This window comes from Ostrea edulis, chromosome 2 (assembly GCF_947568905.1).
Source record: "Ostrea edulis chromosome 2, xbOstEdul1.1, whole genome shotgun sequence".
Classification (NCBI taxonomy): Eukaryota; Metazoa; Mollusca; class Bivalvia; order Ostreida; family Ostreidae; genus Ostrea; species Ostrea edulis.
In genome coordinates this window covers 106062634-106082749 of record NC_079165.1, presented here as the reverse complement: position 1 = coordinate 106082749, position 20116 = coordinate 106062634, and the positions used below count along the sequence as shown (strand labels likewise).

Genomic DNA, 20116 nt, shown 5'->3' with positions numbered 1-20116 from the left:
AAATAATTTCACAAAACATTTAAATTGCCATCTCGTGACGTGGTGTTATACAGAGCATAAACTTTAGTGTACTGAGCTACCTTAAGGCTAAACAGTCATTCCAGCGAAATTACATTTTTTACTAGAAGCAAATGATAAAAAAATGAATCTTTAAATCCACTAATTATTTTACGTTTTCCTGATAGGAGACCATCACCTGAAACTAATTTCAAATTTTCACTCGTAAAAGTTTTCTCATCAAAACGATATGATCCCTTGATCATGGGTATGCATTTGGATGTAACGGAGGTTAAATTTGACGTGTAGAACACTGAATGTAGCATTTTCAGTCAGATAACCTTGTAATGGTAAAATTTGGAACCTTATTTTGGTTCAGCATCAAACTGAATCAAGGGGAAAATATATCTCAGAATGACAAAATATATATTGTACTTCAAACTTTAGGTCGTATCAAATTTATCTGAAAAAATGTTTTTCTCCACGGAACAATATTGGTATCAAATGCTTACACTTTGAAATGAACACATCAAAGTCACGGAAGTTAATATACAAATTAGGGGATAGTATTATCTCTTCAAGAAAAGTTCCTTTTACGTCTCGAGTCGATGAAATGGTTGATTTCCAACGTAGTTTAAACAAGTCCACAGGAAGAAATGTTATTTTCATAAATTTTCTACATTTAGATTTTGTAACGGAAGTTATCAAGAAAGCTTTTGTTTATCACATGTATTCTCTAAACAGTTTGAACAGAAGCAAAACAATAACATTATCTATGCCGTAACAAATGCAAATGAGGATTAACACAATAATTCATGTTAAGGCATGTTAAAGTCAGTTAAGTACTGAGTAAGTAAAGGATAACGGAAGTTAATTCATTTTGTTTGTATAATTGGGGTCCGTTTGTTTCTTCCGTTCTCTGTAACGCCTATGAATGTCTTGTCTTGAGAGAGCCATTTACCTGAAAATTAAAAGATCACAACTTTCTATCATATTCAGGGTTTGTATGTGCAATTTGTGTCAAATGTGTAACTTACAACTGTTTCTTTAATTAACTTCCGTTACTTATCAATTTGTCATGAATCAAATGTCTTAAAGGAGAGACTTCGTGATTTCCTTTCTCTGTTACAATGCTATTGACAAATTAATCATAAAACGATCACACTGTAAAGCTAAAATCCAAGGGAAAATATAATATCTTATATTTGTGGTAACTTTCTGTGGTAACTTCCGTTACCAAGCCTGGATAGTATCATTTGTAAAAAGATATATGTTGTATTCATTGGCTTTCGAATGGTTAATCATACATATGCTTTATTATCTTAATCATGTGACTTCATATTCTTGGCATAAATTTCCGTCTATGATCGCCAAAGTAATCAATTGTCTTTATATTAACTTTCGATACAATTTTCATAAATATACAGCTAGTCTGTTTCCATTTCAAATTTAGAATGAAATGAAAAGTATGTATGCTTTGTATCACATTATACGTGTTTTCTCGTTTAAATTCACATAAATCAGCAATCTACACCTATTCTATGTCATAGGATGGTTTGACTTTCAAAAATTGAAATACTTACCTTCCCTGGAAATAATGGAACTCTGGTATCTCGAAGGATTTATCTGTCCAGTATTTGTTTTTGCCGCGTGCACAAACTTTTGTAAGCGCAATATAGATATAACGCGTAACTGTAACCTTACAGTTTTCTGGAACCCAGACCAGAAAAAAGAAGGAGTCTCTGAGGAGTCTCTGTGGTATCGGAAGTTAATGATCTCGGAGGTTAAAAATTTCGAGACATTTGTGCAAAAATTCTCTTTTTGATTCGAGTCTATATGCAAACAATCATTTTGTTTTGCAGGTAAGATATACCTCTTACTAATTCTACAGCAAAATAAACTTTTCTTCAATGAATAAGGTACAAATTTATGGTCTTGGAAGTTATTTCCTTATCTGTCCCAGAACAATCAGCTGTCAACATAGGAACCTAAGTCTTCAAATAACAAAAGTTATTCAACTTTCCGTACATTTTCATATTTGAAGTAAGCATATCTTGAAAGTAAAGTGTTTTGGGGGTCGGTGACACATGCATTGCTCTATCTACAAGCCTTTGCATTTCGGCATCGGAGGTTATGTATTATCTGGCGACAACGTATTCAGTCAAAATGATTTTATTTCCAAGTGAAATTTCGCAAGAAATAACTACAAAGAAAGAAGCAATGGACATACAAAAAAAACAACTTTTCCGTGATTATGAGCACAAGCAAAATATAATTCAAACTGATGCAATGACAAGTTGTCTTGCGACATGCGCATTTTAGCATGTATGCATATACCATGTCATATGTAGCGGCGATTTAGCGAAACTAGACCTTTTAAATTGTATATAATTTTAAACTTTATTTAACTGCCTTGAAATAGAGACACAGTTTTTTTCTTTTTCATTGGTTCTTTTTTCTTCTGTATTAAGTTCTTATCCAGCGACACTGATTTTGTTCAAAATGCACTTTTTTCTGGAATGACTGTAAAGCGCGCGATAGAATTCCATAGGCCCGAAGAGAATCATGGTAGATCTTACCACATGTCGAAAAAGGAGAAGTTAACTAGATCGTTCATGTTGACGTATTGTGATCATGAATGCAATGTGCAGAGCACATGTCTTTTTAGAATTATCTAAATATTACGTGCATCCTCTATAATTGAGGGTTTCTGATACCTTAAAGGATCTTCTCACAAACCTTGCTCTATTATGATAGTAAAAAACCTGGGTTCTTAATGCCATGCGATGTTTTAATTCATTCCGATTTAGTCAACGAAAAGTTCCTATATTACGTCATGAGTTTACAAAATGATTCGCAGCCATAAGATTGATGATTATTGCAAGCAACTGCAGAACGTATGAGCAGAAGGTACATGTATTCATTTGTCTACATAAAATGAAAACTGAAAAGTGGAAATTTCTTGATTCACAATTTCAAGAGATGTGTCCCCCATGATTTATGGTTATGTTTTGAAACTGTTTATACCGCCTAGAAGCATCCCGAAAATAGACCTAGATCCCTCGTGACATCAATTTTAAACGATTGGTCAAAGGAAAAATATGAGTGCAATCGTAATATTATTGTACACAACAAATATAATTTTCCCTCCTATATTTGAAGATGGGTGACTTCATGGAGCCAAGAACCCAAAAAGGGACAAATATCAAAGTTGAATCTCTCCAGAAAAAGAAATATTTGCGTTCTAGTGAAAACAATCAATCCATAGTTTCCAAAAATGTCTTTTCGATGTGTCCATTTCAGAGGAACATTGAACAATTCCTATTTAGAATCACGTATACGCGAAAAACGCACAAAATAACAGTAAAGACCTTTCCAAGCAGAATTTCATATGAATTGGGAACTGGGGTAATATGTTAGTACATGTTCAGGTGTAATATGTTTTATAAATAAAAGTATGGAGACTTGACTCACTCTATAAAAAAAACTTACTTCTTGTGTATATCTTTTGACGTATTATCAATAAATTTCTATGTCCACGACGGGTGACTTTAGATAGCTTGAAATTCGAAAATTCTTCATGGGATGGATAGCCGAGGTGGTATAGCGGCAGTCTCAATGGACAGGCCCCGATTGCATATCTGTGGTTCGAATACCAATTTTTCCTACCTAATTGTTTTTCTTATGAAATATTAGACTTCCCATAATTATTTGTCTCTGGAATTTTGTGCTAAGTTTTACTCATAGACTCATAACATGCTATGTTTATGCAGTCTTAATGACGATCACAGGTAATTGATTCCAACATGCAGCTGGTATCTTGAATTAACAAGAGGCCCACAGGCATTGACGGTCACCTGGGACCATGAATAAACTTGTAGGAGAGACTCTTATTTGCATACCCCTCTTACAATTGTGAATATTTGGTAGACTGCATTATAACTTCTTAACAAAAGCATTCAGTGATCAATATATCAATACATTTTGGCAGACTGTTAGACGGAATTCGGAAAGAATTTCCCCAAAGCATTACTCTGGTAGACAGCATTTTGATCATCTCATCTTTTTATTAATTCAATTTTTATCTAACATAAAAAGAACTAAATGGAAGATTTTAAGCATCATAGACATTAACTCTCTCTGACCATTACCCCCCCCCCCCCCCCTAATCATGAATCCCTGCAACCAGTCATTACTACTCAGCCTCTACCTCAGCGATCATGAAATTTACCGATTCCTTGGTCATCATTATTATGTACTCAGTTTGTCTGTCATTTTCTAGGAATAGAGAAATATATTTTAAAAGGAATAATGTATTTTCACTTTATGACCAATATGGCCACGCATTAACACAGGGACCCCTGTCACAAGTGTCATGAAATTTACAATTTTGATAGAGGTATTGTCGCTCATCATTACTGTATATTCATTTAGTTTGCTATATGTTTAAGGTAATTCCCCATACCACATCTTAGTATTGAAAAACCTACAGATTTGTATCAAAATCTGCATGTATTTTGTCGAGGATGTATATTGACCAAATTCCCGAAGAAAAATGTGTTTAGCGGCCTTTCCCAGAGTACAGCCACTTCTAAAAATAGAACACATCACTTTAAAACAAGCAGTGTTAATATACATACATTTTAAGGCACTGTCTTTATTTAAACGATAGAAATATGTTTCCTTCATATGAATTGAAGAAAATGTATTGCATTTGACTGTTTTCAATAATTTTCCATCTACTGAACCATGTTCTTGGTTTCAAGGTGATGAAAATGCACGTATAGTAGTCATATTTTGACTAATCATAGCCTACCATGTCCGGAAAATTGTGTTTTCAAAAACCTTCAGATTTTTTTTTTTAAACATTTCAATACAATTTACCTTTACACCCCAGCTATCATTTGACATCATAAGTAGATAGGGTATCGGATAATTTGAGAACCCAATGACCCCCTCTAGGTTTAAAACCTTGAAAAAACGCATATTGGAAAATGGTGTCTAAAATTCCAATATCTGAAAATATGTTTCATTCATCATTTACATTACTAAATTACCATTTCAAGAAATATTATAGGGTGGTTTTTGAAAAACTGTTTAAAATATTAAAGCTTCAAATAGCTAAAAACCACTTTCAATGATTTCCGTACGCTTTAGGGATCGGGCTTGAAGTTAGAAAAATCCTAACTTTACTACATTCTCTCACCAGAGGGTGCGTTACGCAAGCTTCACATACACCTCTGTCAACGCTTGGAATCACGTGACAATATAATCACATGATATAAACAATCATTCTCGGTTTCCTTTCCCTTTAAAAGTTTTGGCAACAGATGATACATCAGGCTCTTTTCATAACCCACTGGCTGTTTCTTGAGTACATTTTTACGTTTTAGCTGTTTGTCTCTTATTTTACAAGTTTTATCGTATTTTTACAGCCTTTCTTACTTTTGATTCCATGTTTACATTTAAATCTCCACCACGTGTATGTCCTACATGCATACGCATATTACGAAGTAGTTCCTAATTTATGATCAGAAAACGGCGATTTTAAACAATTTACAGTAAGTATCAATTTAATTGCACCAAAAGCATGTCACAATATGACTAAATATTTAGTCCAAAACATAAATGTTGGATAATAGAAACTTTTACAAGATTTCTGTAAAAAGCCGTTGACAGAGGTGTAGTGAGAGGAGCGCATGGAACTCTGGGTAGAGAATGACTTTACTATGGATCTCTTGCGGAAGTTTGCCTAAATCCATAGCCTACGTCACATGAACACTGACACGACGTCACAATAGATGAAAAAATAAAATCAAGTCGCCATAAGTGATGTAGATCAGAATTATTTTTACATTTTTAACGCTCATTTCGAGAATGCTAACCTATACTCAAGTTACAAATTTTGGAAAATTTGAATATTTTAAAACACCCGAATTCTGTATTCCTCGCCTCCTTGGTAATTTTTAGTTCCTGCTAGTTTTTAACAATACGATACAGCCATGTGATGTGAATATTAATAACATGTGACTACCGCGTACATTCCGAGTCGTTTTAATCAAAACATCAGTAAAGGTCATGTCCGGCCAGAAAAGTGTTTTAGATAAAAGAAAATTACATTACAACACCCATGATCCATACTGTACGTATAAGAACACAAACGTACGACACCTAGGCCTAGAGATAGGGCCTAAATATGTGACAAATCTGTCAGCGTATGATCTAAATTGAATACCCTGAAATCATTAGACACAACAGAGATATACACATACATTGTATATGCACATTTATCATGGATTCGGAGGGCCTCGAAAGCGATTTTTGTCGTGTTAATAAATATAAAAATATTGCAGGGGGGGGGGGGGGGGGGCTTACAATGTCAGTATAGCTTTAGAGTATGCATATAAATTATTTAGATTATGACAACATCGATCGTATTCTTTCAGGTTTAAATAAATTATAGGGAAAACAAGAACATATGACTGTCAGTACATGTAGCATACAAAAATTTGCATTTTGTTGAATAGGAGATTCGATATTTCTACCTATCATTAATGATTAGAAATCGCACAAAAGAAATGGCCTACAGTAGATACATTGAAAGTTGGCAACACGATTTAACATCATAATCTGTAATATTTGCAGAAATCTCACGGGAATTACTGAACGAATGTGTGTCATAACGCAATGTGTATGGAGAGTTTACGACTTCGCGATGTATATAACTATAAGCATTTTCTCTCCCGGGCGTTGTCTTGTATAAAACCGACTTGTTTGTATTATTGCGATTCGTATCGGTTTTTTTTAATTCAAAATTTTTGTTGTTTGCTTTCAAACAATTAGTCCTAATACGGTCTACAAAATTCACCAAAATGCCATCGGGTTCGTTGCATGTGTGATAACGTTCGTTACTCGTGAATAACGTTTTTAACGTTATTTGACGTGGTCTGGGGAAGTATAGAAAAAATTCATTTTTTAAAGAAATGCATCAATTTTGCAGTTTTTACTCAATCATTAAGGCAACTTAGGGTGGGGTCATGAAGTTTAAAATTTCTGGTCCTCTTCTCCTACAAATGATGCAAATCAAATTTTGTAAACGTTGGCCTAATAGTTTTTGAGAGAAAGTTGTTAACGCATGATGGACGACGGACGATGACAGATGGAGATCGATAACTGACCCAGGTGACCTAAAAATGGTATAACAATTACCTACTTTGTATTACGAAAAAAGCTCCTCAAGTGGCATGGTGTTGATATTTTACAAGGGGACAAATTAGAGAAAACAAATAGTGCTTCTCTAATATTGACCTATCGATGAATATGTTTAGGACTTCCATTTGCATTCTAGAAATGAGTTTGAAACATTCAAGAATAGTTGCTTTTTCATTTTTGTAAAAGAATATTATCAAAATAAAATTCACCAATCAGAGAAATGAACAAATTGCAGATTTGACACTTGAATGATTTTCTCACACAATTTTGGAAAATGTTTATTTGAAACTTAATGATTGATTGATATATGAAGACGTCACCATTGCCAGTGAAGGACTACACAATTTAGGCCTATGCTCAGCGCTTACGGCCTTTGAGCAGGAAGGGATTTTATCGTGCCACACCTGCTGTGACATGGGACCTTGGTTTTTGCGGTCTCATTAGAGTAACAATAGGCCTATGGGCCACAACGCTCACCCGAGCAACAGTTCCTCTCTATAAACAAACTTGATCAAAACTATAATTATACCAGCACTTTAATTCAGAACAAAAATCAAAGGTAAATAAAACTGCATTATGCAATTATTATCTCCTCTTGTAGAGGCCGTATGCTCCTTCATTTAAACAAATTTAAACTAAGAATTATGTGTGCCAAGTGTAGTTGAAATTGGCTCAGTGACTTTGGAGAAGAATATTTTTTAAAAGTCGTCAATGCATGTTCTCTATTTCGCTATTATCTAGATACTTGTAGAAGGGCATGACCTTTCATTTAAAAAAAACCCCGTAAATCTCCTTTACCAAAGTTTACTTTGTGACAAGTTTGGTTTAAATTGGCCCAGTGGTACTTAAGAATAAGTCGAAAATGTTGACATGTTACAGACGAACGGACGATGGACAACGGGTAATCAGAAAAGCTTACTTTAGCTTTCAGCTAAGGTGAGGTTATAATAGTTTTAGAAGTGCATGATAAAACTCAAAACTTTTCCAGATATTCTTCGTATGGGAATAAAATATGATGACGTTGTCCATCTGTCAGGTTAAAAAAAAATTCATCTATGGAGAAGTATTGTAAACGAAAATGTATAAATCAAACTACTGAAAGTACATCTGGGAGTTCTACCGCTTGGAATAAGTACTATCATATCGATGATATGTTCACGTCTGTTAATCCACCAATGGCAGGAAAAAGTTTCCTCTCAAGAATTCCCTGTGGATCCGAGTTAGAATAGGTCCCCAGTACCCCTTGCTTGTCGTAGAAGGCAGGTAAATGGGGCGGTCCTTCGGATGCGACCGCAAAAACCGAGGTCCCTTGTCACAGTAGGTGTGGCACGATAAAGATCCCCCTGCTCAAAGACCATAAGCACCGAGCATAGGCCAAAATTTGCAGCCCTTCACCGGCAGTGGTGACGTCTCCATATGAGTGAAATAGTCCCGAGAGGGACGTTAAACAATATTTAATCAATCAATCAATCCTCTCATAAACTTCTAATTCAATCGAAAAACTCACATTTTCTGCTAATGAGTTTTAAGAATCAGAGAGAGAGAGAGAGAGAGAGAGAGAGAGAGAGAGAATTTGGGGTAGGCAATCACTGGTACCATAAATACTTAACCTGTTTAACTAACATATTCTGAGTTGCCTAAATAGGCGTTGTTTTACAAGGTAGGTGACGATAACAGTGATCAATCTCATAACTCCTATAAGGTATACAACAGGAAGATTTGGGCTTTTCATGAGACCTTTTCTGGCTTTTCATTTATTTCATATCTTAAATGGAGAGTTAATTTTCGAATTCTGTTGATGGGGATTATTATTGTTTGCTTTTACCTCATGTTATCTCTCAAAACACATCCATGAGTCTACTCTGCTATGCGTTTTGATAAGTTTTACTAAATAAGCACTAAGTCAGGTTGTATTGAAATTTGCATTTGTTACTAGATTATATTTTTGTGCAACATAGAGTAATTTATACCATCTCGATCAATTCTTGTGCAGTTACCCGGTATTCTGTTAATATTTTCCCGGAATTCTTCAGAACAGCTTTCTTTTCCCGGGAAGAAGTCACTTTGGTAAAAATACTTTTTAAAGTTCTTTCACCTCCCAAAACCTTCACGTTCATGAATGGGGTACATGCACCTTTGTTCCATGTTCAGCTATTTCTACATGTTTACTTCTTTTCAGATAACAATGTCATAACATCAAACTTGAATGCAGAATATGTCATCAGTGAACATGGACGACTTCAGATACATTGTGATGTGGTTGGAAATCCGTTATCTACCATCACGTGGTTGTTTGTTCAAAACAACACTGTTGTAAAGAATGAATCTAATGTAAGCAGTAGCTCACTGGACATTACATCAGCAAACTGCCTAGATCACGGGAGTTACAAAGTTACAGCTGAAAATGGAAAGGGCCCGGCTGCTGTCAGAACATATCGTGTGGCGGTTAGATGTAAGTTTTCGTATTTACTATATGGAGAGTGTAAATCGGGAATTTGAAGTACAGAAGTTAACGGGGGAAAATATTTGAAGTGTATATTTAGCATTTCTATTCGACAAATCACTTTTGATCATGCAGGCATGAAGTTCCTTTTTGGGGTGTGTCTTTTACATTTATGATTTAAACATTATATCTTCGACGTTAATCTATCAACAATAATCATTGTCATTCATATGTCGATTAGATATAAGTTGATGGTGCAAGGGTTTCAACAGTTTCGTTTAAAGCAAGCATCTCGCAAATTCTATGGTTGTTATAACGATCTAATTTGCCAATACAATCGATCATTGGGTCAAATGCTGTCTGACTTGTTTCATACTGATTGTTGGGTCGTTCTTGGCACACCGATTTTGACTACGGATAACTCTGTTAACCTGATCAAGATGTAGGACTCACGGCGGATGTGACCTGTCGACAGGGGATGCTTACTCCTCCAAGGCACATTATCCCACTTCTGGTATATCCAGGGATCCGTGTTTGTCCAACTTTTTATTTTATGAAAGGTGAAGATACTGAACAGTGATCGATTTCATAAATCCCACAAGCAATACAAAATAAAGAGTTAGGTAAACACGGATCCCTAGACACACCAGAGGTAGGATCAGGTGTCTAGGAGGAGTAAGCATCCCCTGTCGACCGGTCACACCCGCCGTGAACCCTATATCTTAATCAGGTAAACGGAGTTATCCGTAGTCAAAATCAGTGTGCCATGAACGGTCTAACAATCGGTATGAAACACGTCAGACAGCATTTGACCCAGTGACAGGTAGTATTTGTAAACAAGATCGTTATAACGACCATAAAAGCTTTGAAATGCTGACTTTAAACGAGACTGTTGAAAACCTGTACCATCGACTTGTTTTTCAATAGCTTGCCTCAATTTATGGCCGTTTATATTGCCTGTACGAGTTACGAAATTTATCACGGTCCGTTATCTTCACCTTTCATTCCAGTGAATTTGAAAAAAAAGGCACCACAGGGTCCTCCACATTTGTTTCGTACTTAGATATTTTATTGAAAATAGATATTAACGACAAACTAAGAACTCAACTTTATGACAAACGGGATGATTTCAGCTTCTGCATCGTCAACTTTCTATATTCATGTAGCAGTATTCCGCTATCACCTGCATATGATGTATATTTCTAAACTGAATCGATACGTAAGAGCACAGGGGTTTCAACAGTCTCGTTTAGTCAGCATTTGGCAAAATCTTTGATCGTTAAACCGATATAATTTGCCAATACAACCTGTCATTGGTTTAAATGCTGTCTGACGTGTTTCATACCGATTGTTAGACCGTTCATGGCACATTGATTTTGACTACGGATAATTCTGTTTACCTGATCAAGATATAGGGCTCACAGCGGGTGTGACCGATCGACAGAGGATGCAAGGTCTTTCTTTACACACTGAATTTGACTACATGTTAGTCCGTTTATTCGATCAAGATATAAGGATCACAGAATATGGAACCGGTCAGGAGGGTATGCTTATTCCTCCTAGGCATCTGATCCCACATCTGGTATATTCAGGGACCCATGTTTGCTATTTTGTATTGCTTATAAGGGTTAAATATTGATCACTGTTCGTTATCTTCTCCTTTCTATTTGGCAGGTAAACCCCGACTTTATGAAATAGATTCCCAAACTTCAGAGAAATTAGGCATAGGAAATAATGAGTCTCTTCAAATTTTCGTGAAATTTTTGTTGTATCCACCAGGAACTCAGACACAATGGAAATTCACAGGAAAAAACAATCAGAGTAATGTCATTGAGAATAATAAAGATGGCTACAGAGTAACAGATACCAAGGGAGAAATTAAACAAAACGTCACTCTCTACAAAAGTAGTGTTAATGTAGAGGAATTTGGAAGTTACACCATAACGGTTCAGAATGATGTTGGTACCTTCTCTAGGATTTATCATGTGGATTCAGCAAGTGAGGCCCTAGTTATGTTTCATTCATGCAATCAATCTGAACTCTCTTTTTTTCCTAATGATTTTTGTAATTTGTTGTTAAATCCTAGATAAAAGGAACAAAGGACATTATACTAACGATTCTATCTTTTAATAGTATTGCTATTGAATAATTAAATCATTTTCAGGACGACCCTCATTACCTGCTAATGTTACGCTGATCTGTGACAATCCATCACACGTGGAATTATCGTGGATTTCTAACTTTAATGGTGGAGATAGTCAGACTTTTAAGATTTCCTATTCCACTGCTGGGGAATCATCCTATAAAGATCTAGAGATCATCAGTGACAAGGGATATGGTATACTCCACAGTTACACTCCCAGCATTGAGCTACAGGGGGCAGTGTGGTTTACTGTTACTGCCTCCAACTTGTTTGGAAAATCCACATCAGATGCTGTCAATTGTATCATTATAAGTATGTTTAACTCTATAACCATTGTATGCTGTTATACCCCTATAAAACAGTTCCTATATAACTCCTTACAAAAAGTGCAACATTTCAACTGTTCTGGCGACTGTTGGACCGGTAGCTGTTAAAATCGAATGTTGACCGATGACGTCATATGGCGCTAACTCGATTTATCTTTTCGTGCCGTTTGCATAAAGAGATATGGCGGATGCACATTTTGCGACAGCAACGGAAGATGAAATTCGTTTAATTCTTCAAAGTAGGGACAGCAAGAACATAGACAAATTATTTGTTCATTTTCTAGAATCAATTGTAGAAGATGAAGTTTACTTATTTTTATTTTATTCGTGTTAAAGCTATACGCAAGTCACGTGATTCTTGGGTCTGCTGATTTGTTTACGTAATGGCGAGGTTCACTGATTTGACTGATGATGAAATATAGAATTTAATTGATGAAAAGCAGAGCAGATACACTAAAAATATAATGATCAATTAGGATGTTAGGTATGTTTTCTATTAAACTAGTGGAATCGGTGATAAATGTGGGAAAGCACACTGTCCCGTTTAAAGTCAACAAACCAGACTGTGCACCTAGTAAAAACAACCTTAAAAATGAGGATGTATAACAAAACAGTTATTTACTGGGTCCTCGGACAACAGCTGTTTTGTTTGACCCTCGAACGGATCGGTTGCCATCAGCCTACGACTTCGGGCAACAGATCCGTTTTCGGGTCAAACAAGACAGCTGTCGTCCTCCAACCCAGTCAATAACTGTATAATATCCCATAAATAGTTACAGTGTAAAAGCTGCTGATCGCTGTACTGTTTTCAATTTAGGCAATCAGTGTATTGTTGTAGGCTGTTTTCACTATGGACAATCATTGTACTGTTGTGGGCTGTTTTCACTAAGGGCAATCATTGTACTGTTGTGGGATGTTTTCACTATGGGCAGTCAGTGTACTGTTGTAGTGTACTGTTGTGGGCTGTTTTCACTATGGACAATCAGTGCACTGTTGTGGGTTGTTTTCATTATGGGCAATCACTGTACTGTTGTGGGCTGTTTCACTATGGGCAATCATTGTACTGTGTAAAACACTGTACTGTGATAAGCAAGTTTGACTAGGCAATCAATGTTAGTTTGAATAAGTATATACAACCAATGCAATGTTCTAGGTAAAGTTGATTAGGTGATCATTGGAATGTCATAGGAAATTTGAATAGATAATCGTCGTACGGATATAGGCAAGTTTGAATAGGTCAATATCTATTTCAGTGTTATATGAAAGGTGAAATGTTATATGTAACTATATATGTATATGTAAGTATATATGTATATGTAAGTATATATGTAAGTATATATGTATATGTAAGTATATATGTAAGTATATATGTATATGTAAGTATATATGTATATGTACGTATATATGTATATGAAGTGTTATATGTAAGTTCGAATATGCACGTTATCAAACACTACGGATACACTTTAGTTCAGCAATATTAGATATTAGTTTCCTGTATAGATTCATTTACATTGTAAACCATTTACCTCACGGGAATGTAGTTCTCTATGACTCCTCTTTTATAATTCTAATCGGGCTTGGTTCAAATCGAAAAATCGTAATATTTCTAAATTTTGACCGTTTCATTTTAAAATGTATTTCTCCTATGTGTCTTTTTTCTAATTGAGTAATTAAAGAAAAAAGTTCTTTTAACATTAACACGCTCTATGCGTTATGAGTTATGAGATTGATCACTGTTCGTTATCTTTGTCTTTCATGTAGAGAAACGATATCGTCATGTATTTTACATGCTATTTATATGAAGTGCCGCATGGAGTTTCCTAATGTAAAATGCAGAAATTCATTTGAAGTATATTGATACATGCATATGATGTTTATATATCTCAACTGTTCTGCGTAGAGTAAGTTTTTAAATCGAGGTAAGCTACTGACAAACAAGTTGATGGTACAGGGATTTCAACAGTCTCGAGTGAAGTCAGCATTTCGCAAATTCTATGGTCGTTATAACGATCTAGTTCGTCAGTACAACCTCGCATTGGGTCAAATGCTGTCTGACGTGTTTCATACCGATTGTTAAACCGTTCTTGGCACACTGATTTTGACTGCGGATAACTCCGTTTGCCTGATCAGGATATAGGGCTCACGGCGGGTGTGACCGGTCAACAGGGGATGCTTACTCCTCCTAGGCACCTGATCCTACCTCTGGTGTGTCCAGGGGTCCGTGTTTGCCCAACTATCTATTTTGTATTGCTTATAGGAGTTGTGAGATTGATCACTGTTCGTTATCTTCATCTTACATGCAACAGAATGAAATACAGTCATGCATGTATATGCATTTATCTGAATTGCTAGAATCCTCATATCTCATTATTAAAGCATTTTTCCTTGTCAGGAGCAAGGTGAAGATAATTGTACTAAAACCGATATAAGACATACAATTTTGCGGCTATGCAAAATTTACACAATTTCTTCATGTACATGCGTGATTGAGCGTATTGATTGTGATGTACACTTCAGAATGTCTTATAATGTGGTTGTCCATTGGTGTTGTTTCTCAATTTACTGTAATTTTTAGAAATAGAAGAGAAGGCCAGCCATCAGACAGAGACGGTTGTCGGCAGTGTTGTCAGCAGTGTGGCGTTCATCGTCGCTGTTACAGTCCTTGTGATTTTCCTCCGAAGGCGTTATACCTGTAGCTGCACCTGTAAAATAAGTAATGTATACATGTTTCATTAGTATATTGATACGAGTATATCCATGCATATTTTGACTTCGAACCTTTAACGTAATACGACCTCTTTATTGATATGTAAGGTTTGTCCAGGGACATAGTGCTAGTCAGTATGTCTTCTTCTGTCCCTCAGTCTGAATTGTGTTTAGCTCATTTCTAAATATACCACTGAACATCATACTTCATTCACAGGTATATTGAAGCAAAAACAATGATTTTAAAATGATTCATTTGAACCTACCATCCATTATCAATTTAAGGAATAAAGTTTGCGGGGGTTTTTGGTGGTGCAGGAAAACTTCCGAGGTTGAGAAATGTTGTCTGAAACATAAGACGAGGGAAGAATATTTCAAATAATACCTTGAGAACAAGGAGGTTATTCTGCACTATCCACGAAAACATGAACTTTGTTTCTATTCTACTATGCATGTAAAACTCAGAGTTATACAGCCCACCGTTGCTGATGAAAAATGTGAGAAGGTAGGGCAAACTAGATCTGTTTTGAAAATATTTGAAGTATTTCATTTGATGCTGACGGATTATATCAACCTGTTTTGAATACACATTTGAAGAAATCTGCACATATATAATAAATATGCATCGGAATTCAGACGATTTATTTATATTGAATGACAAATATTCTTTTGTCTTTTATAAATGTAATTTACAGAATTGAATGACCAATTATCAACTTTATTGTTGAAAGATGAAGATAATGAACAGTGATCAATCTTTTAACTCCTGTAAACAATCCAAAATAGATAGTTGGGCCAACAAAGATCAGGTTTCTAGGAGGAGTGAGCATTCTCTGTCGACCGGTCACACCCACCGTGAGCCCCATATCCTGATCAGGTAAACGGAGTTATCCGTACTCAAAATCAGTGTGACAAGAACGGTAAAACAATCGGTATGAATCACGTCAGACAACATTTCACCCAATGATAGGTTGTATTTGCAAACTAGATCGTCCATAGTATTTGAAAAATGCTTACTCTAAACGAGACTGTTGAAATCCCTGTACCATCAACTTGTTTGCCAGTAGCTTACTTCGATTTAAAAACTGACCATAAGCAGAACAAACTCTTGTGTATCGAATCAGTTGAGAGATACCATTTGCAGGTGATAATGGAATATTGCTATACACTGGAATTCTTCCGGTTAAAAAACTCTTGTTAGACCCTTTCTACATATTTGGATTTATTTCACTCGGAACTACGATTTTGGAATTATTTTTTGTGTGTGTGTAGATTCTGTTTGGATTTATTATTCAACAACCGTAAGTTAGTATTTTGCTATAATTGTTACAATTATTTTCAATTATTAATTGTAAATAAATCTTACTAATTGTTTAATTGTCGTTGATAAGTAAATTCTGCTGCGCTATATTAAGGGTTTGTTGTGAGACATTTTAGAAAATATATTTTGATTTACTGTGCATTGTAGGTTAGTAGCAATACAATGTAAGCATGTTGGGTACATCGATCATAAAAGAAACTGTGAATACGAAAAAGGTTTACACATCTTTATACTGGGAATATTTTGTTTAAAGAGTATATAATGCTTAAGTGTCTAAGAAATCTTATTTTGGCCTTCTGATGTTCAATGAAAGATGAGCACACAACATTTAAAGGAGAGGATGCAGCTGATATAATTCAGGGGGGGGGGGGTGAGTGAAGACTGATTTAGATGCTTCAAACTTCATCTTTCCTTCTGTTGTAATTGAATGGAAATTGTATGCATATATAAAAAAAAAATCATAACAACCCCCAAAAAACCCCCCAGAGTGAGGTTTAGATGCAAATATGAGACTCCCTGACAGATCTATGTATGGGCTCTGGTACTCGGGTGACTGTTCAGGTCTACAGGTCTCATGTTTCTAACAAAATATTTAGAAATTAAATAGCAGAAATATTTCATAATATTCTTTGGTTTAAATGCTCTCTGACGTGTTTTATAGCGATTGTCATATGCCGTTCTTGGTGCACTGATTTTGACCACGATTACTGCGTTTACCTGATCAAAACTTAGGGCTCACGATGGATGTGACCAGTCGACAGGTGATGTTTACTCCTCCTATGCACCTGATCTCACCAGGGGTCCGTGTTTGCTTAATTCGTTATGTTGTATTCCTTATAGGAGTTATGAGATTGATCACTGCTCGCTATCTTCACCTTTGTAAGAGTTATGAGATTGATCACTGTTCGTTATCTTCACCTTTATAGGAGTTATGAGATTGATCATTGTTCGTTATCTTCACCTTTATAGGAGTTATGAGATTGATCACTGTTTGTTATCTTCACCTTTATAGGAGTTATGAGATTGGTCACTGTTCGTTATCTTCGCCTTGATAGGAGTTATGAGATTGGCCACTGTTCGTTATCTTCACCTTTTCTTATTACTGAGTCTTTTCGTGTTATAGACACGTTCTGTATCGTTAGTTATGTTAGTTTTACAGAGGTGACTATATTTAAGAATGACGTGTTACGCACATGCTCAGAATGAATCAACGGCCACAGTTGCTCGAAAAATTTCTCTTGGTCACTATTTTTGCATGTGATTGTAATCTATCTTCAGTTTACATTAAAATTGTAAATATACGTATTTTTTAATTATTCTAATTATCTTAATTTCCTTTTTATTCATATATGTGAATCAGTAGGGGACAGATTCGGTATTTCATTCGTAGGGCATGTGAATATATCTAACCTTTTTATTTTTTATTTTGTAGAAATGAAGATAGAGCGCATGTAAGTTTGACTTTAGTTACCTATTACGGTGATTTTCTATCTCTTATATGAGAAAAATAGTTTCAGAGTTGGTTTTTTCTAATAAGTATAGCTCCTAATTTCCCTAATTATGTATGTAGAATTTAGTAGAAAAGAAGGAAGGAATTATTCCTTGCATATTGAACCTGACACAGGGGATGATTACTCGTCGTAGACACTTGATCCTACCTGCGGTATGTCCAGAGGTCCATGTTAAGGTGACAAAGACACACTAACGACTCAATTGTATGACAACCGGGATGATTTCAGCTTCTCCATCGTCAACGTCGTCGTCCCATATTTGTGTAGCAATGTTCCATTATCACCTGCATATGGTGTTTATATATCTCAATTGATTCCATATGCAAGAGCTTGCTCTACGTATGGTCAGTTTTTAAATGGAGGCAGGCTACCGACAAACAAGTTGATGGTGCAAGGGTTTCAACAGTCTCGTTTAAAGTCAGCATTTCTCAAATTATATGGTCATGATAACAATCTAGTTTGTCGATACAACCTATCATTGGGTCGAATGCTGTCTGACGTGTTTCATACCGATTGTTAGGCCGTTCTTGGTACACCGATTTTGACTACGGATAACTCCGTCTACCTGATCAAGATAGAGGGCTTACAGCGGGTGTGACCGGTCGACAGGGGATAGCTACTCCTCCGAGGCACCTGATCCCACCTCTGGTATAGTCAGGGTCCCAATTCTCTATTTTGTATTCCTTATTCTGCTGGTGGACTGTTAGTCCCCAAGGGTCTCTACAGCCCAGTAGCTAAGTACTTCGTTACTAGCTTGAAAATACGAATGTATATTTAATTGCTGTTATAAAATTTAGAAATTCATTTCAAAATTAAGGATTATCTCCCTCATGCATAGCTCTTATCCTTGGACGAATTTGACTCCACTTGTTTGGCACGCTGTTTTTGGCTATATTTAGATCTAAAACTTCATAGTTATTTCGGATTTCAAACAATTCGGTTGAGCATCACTGAAGAGACATTAGTTGTCGAAATGCGCATCTGGTGCATCAAAATTGGTACCGTATAAGTTTTACATTATAGGAGTTGAAATTGCGCACTGTTCGTTAAATATGAAAGAAAATACGACCTTGACTTAAGTTTGATACATGCATTTTTGTCTAACAAATGTTTTTCGTTGCTGTCGTCTTACTATAAAATTCTATAAAATATATGGAATAAATAGAGTATTAGAAATATATGGATGACATTCTGAGCGATATATGCAGCATGTAAAACTTATACGGTGCCAATTTTGATGCACCAGATGCACATTTCGACAAATAATGTCTCTTCAGTGATGCTCAACCGAAATGTTTGAAATCCAAATTAACGATAAACTTGCTAGAGCTATGCATGAGGGAGATGATCCTTAATTTTGAAATGAATTTCTAAATTCTCTCACAGCAATTAAATATACATCCATATTTTCAAGCTAGTAACGAAGCATGCAATACGTCTTCATATCCTTACAAAATAACAGAGGATACTGTAGCTGTAGTTCCATTTCTTAAACTATTCATGTATAATAGTAAAGGACTGTCAGAGCCGAAAAATTGATTATATCTACTCAATTAGATAGTATAAACATGATAACTTAATAATTAATGTTACAGTTTCTTTTATAGACACGAAAATGTAAAAGCGACTGACCTATCTAAAGATGAATCTCAAAACTCTTTGGCAGGTAAGTGTATGGACTAAGCATAAATTTATATCTACCTTTAATATCCGCATCAACCTGTCTAGTACAATAACTAATGCTAGTATTGTAAATGATACATTGTTTAAGTTTCCTGTCCAATCACTAGGAATAACAATTCGACACTGATATAGCAAACATGTAGAAAGACGTCGTTGTGGATATTTTGTGGGTTTGGTTTGTTTTGTTTTACTTTGTTCGCGTGGAATTGTATCTGCAAGTGAGGAAATAATTCATTTAAGTTGGGGTAGACTTTAGACTTTTGCACTCATTGAAGACATTTCAACGTTTACCTAACAAGAAAAGCAAAAGTTAAGTATAGTACTCAGCACTACATCTAATCTGCTCAATAGCTTTTTTGTGTAAGTAAACACAGAAAGGTAGATTATTTCTCCGGACAGAGCTGACTGGGTCAGAGATGTGCTGTTTATTTACCAAAACTATCTCAGACGATCAACGAGATGAGACTGTGATTTTGGTCCCACTTTCTCTCCATATGTTTTCCACATGTTTTACCAGATATTTAACTTTTGAACTATATATGATAGACGTTATGGTTGATGAATGGAATTTTCATTCATTTTCAAAATGAAGTCCATCTGCGAATGTGTCGAAATGCTACTGCCGAACTCGCCACAATAGGACACATCCACATTCAGGAACAATTTGTTTTACAAATACTTGCTGTTTGGTCAGGTAATTCTTGTTTCTATTTTTCAGAGCAAAATGTACTGGGAGAAAGGTAATGGAAATTATTGGAGGAATTGAGGAAT

The 20116-nt window shown here is 35.6% G+C and overlaps 1 protein-coding gene across 1 annotated transcript in view; it reads left to right on the top strand.

Moving 5' to 3' along the window:
• The window catches only part of LOC125682428 (nephrin-like), a 59364-nt gene that overhangs the window by 31931 nt on the left and 7317 nt on the right, over nt 1-20116 (top strand). The window contains exons 8-14 of the mRNA XM_056155957.1: nt 9389-9661; nt 11327-11650; nt 11817-12107; nt 14700-14837; nt 17584-17602; nt 19270-19328; nt 20064-20085. Coding sequence (XP_056011932.1) covers nt 9389-9661; nt 11327-11650; nt 11817-12107; nt 14700-14837; nt 17584-17602; nt 19270-19328; nt 20064-20085 — 1126 coding nt within the window. The remainder of the gene's footprint in view (nt 1-9388; nt 9662-11326; nt 11651-11816; nt 12108-14699; nt 14838-17583; nt 17603-19269; nt 19329-20063; nt 20086-20116) is intronic.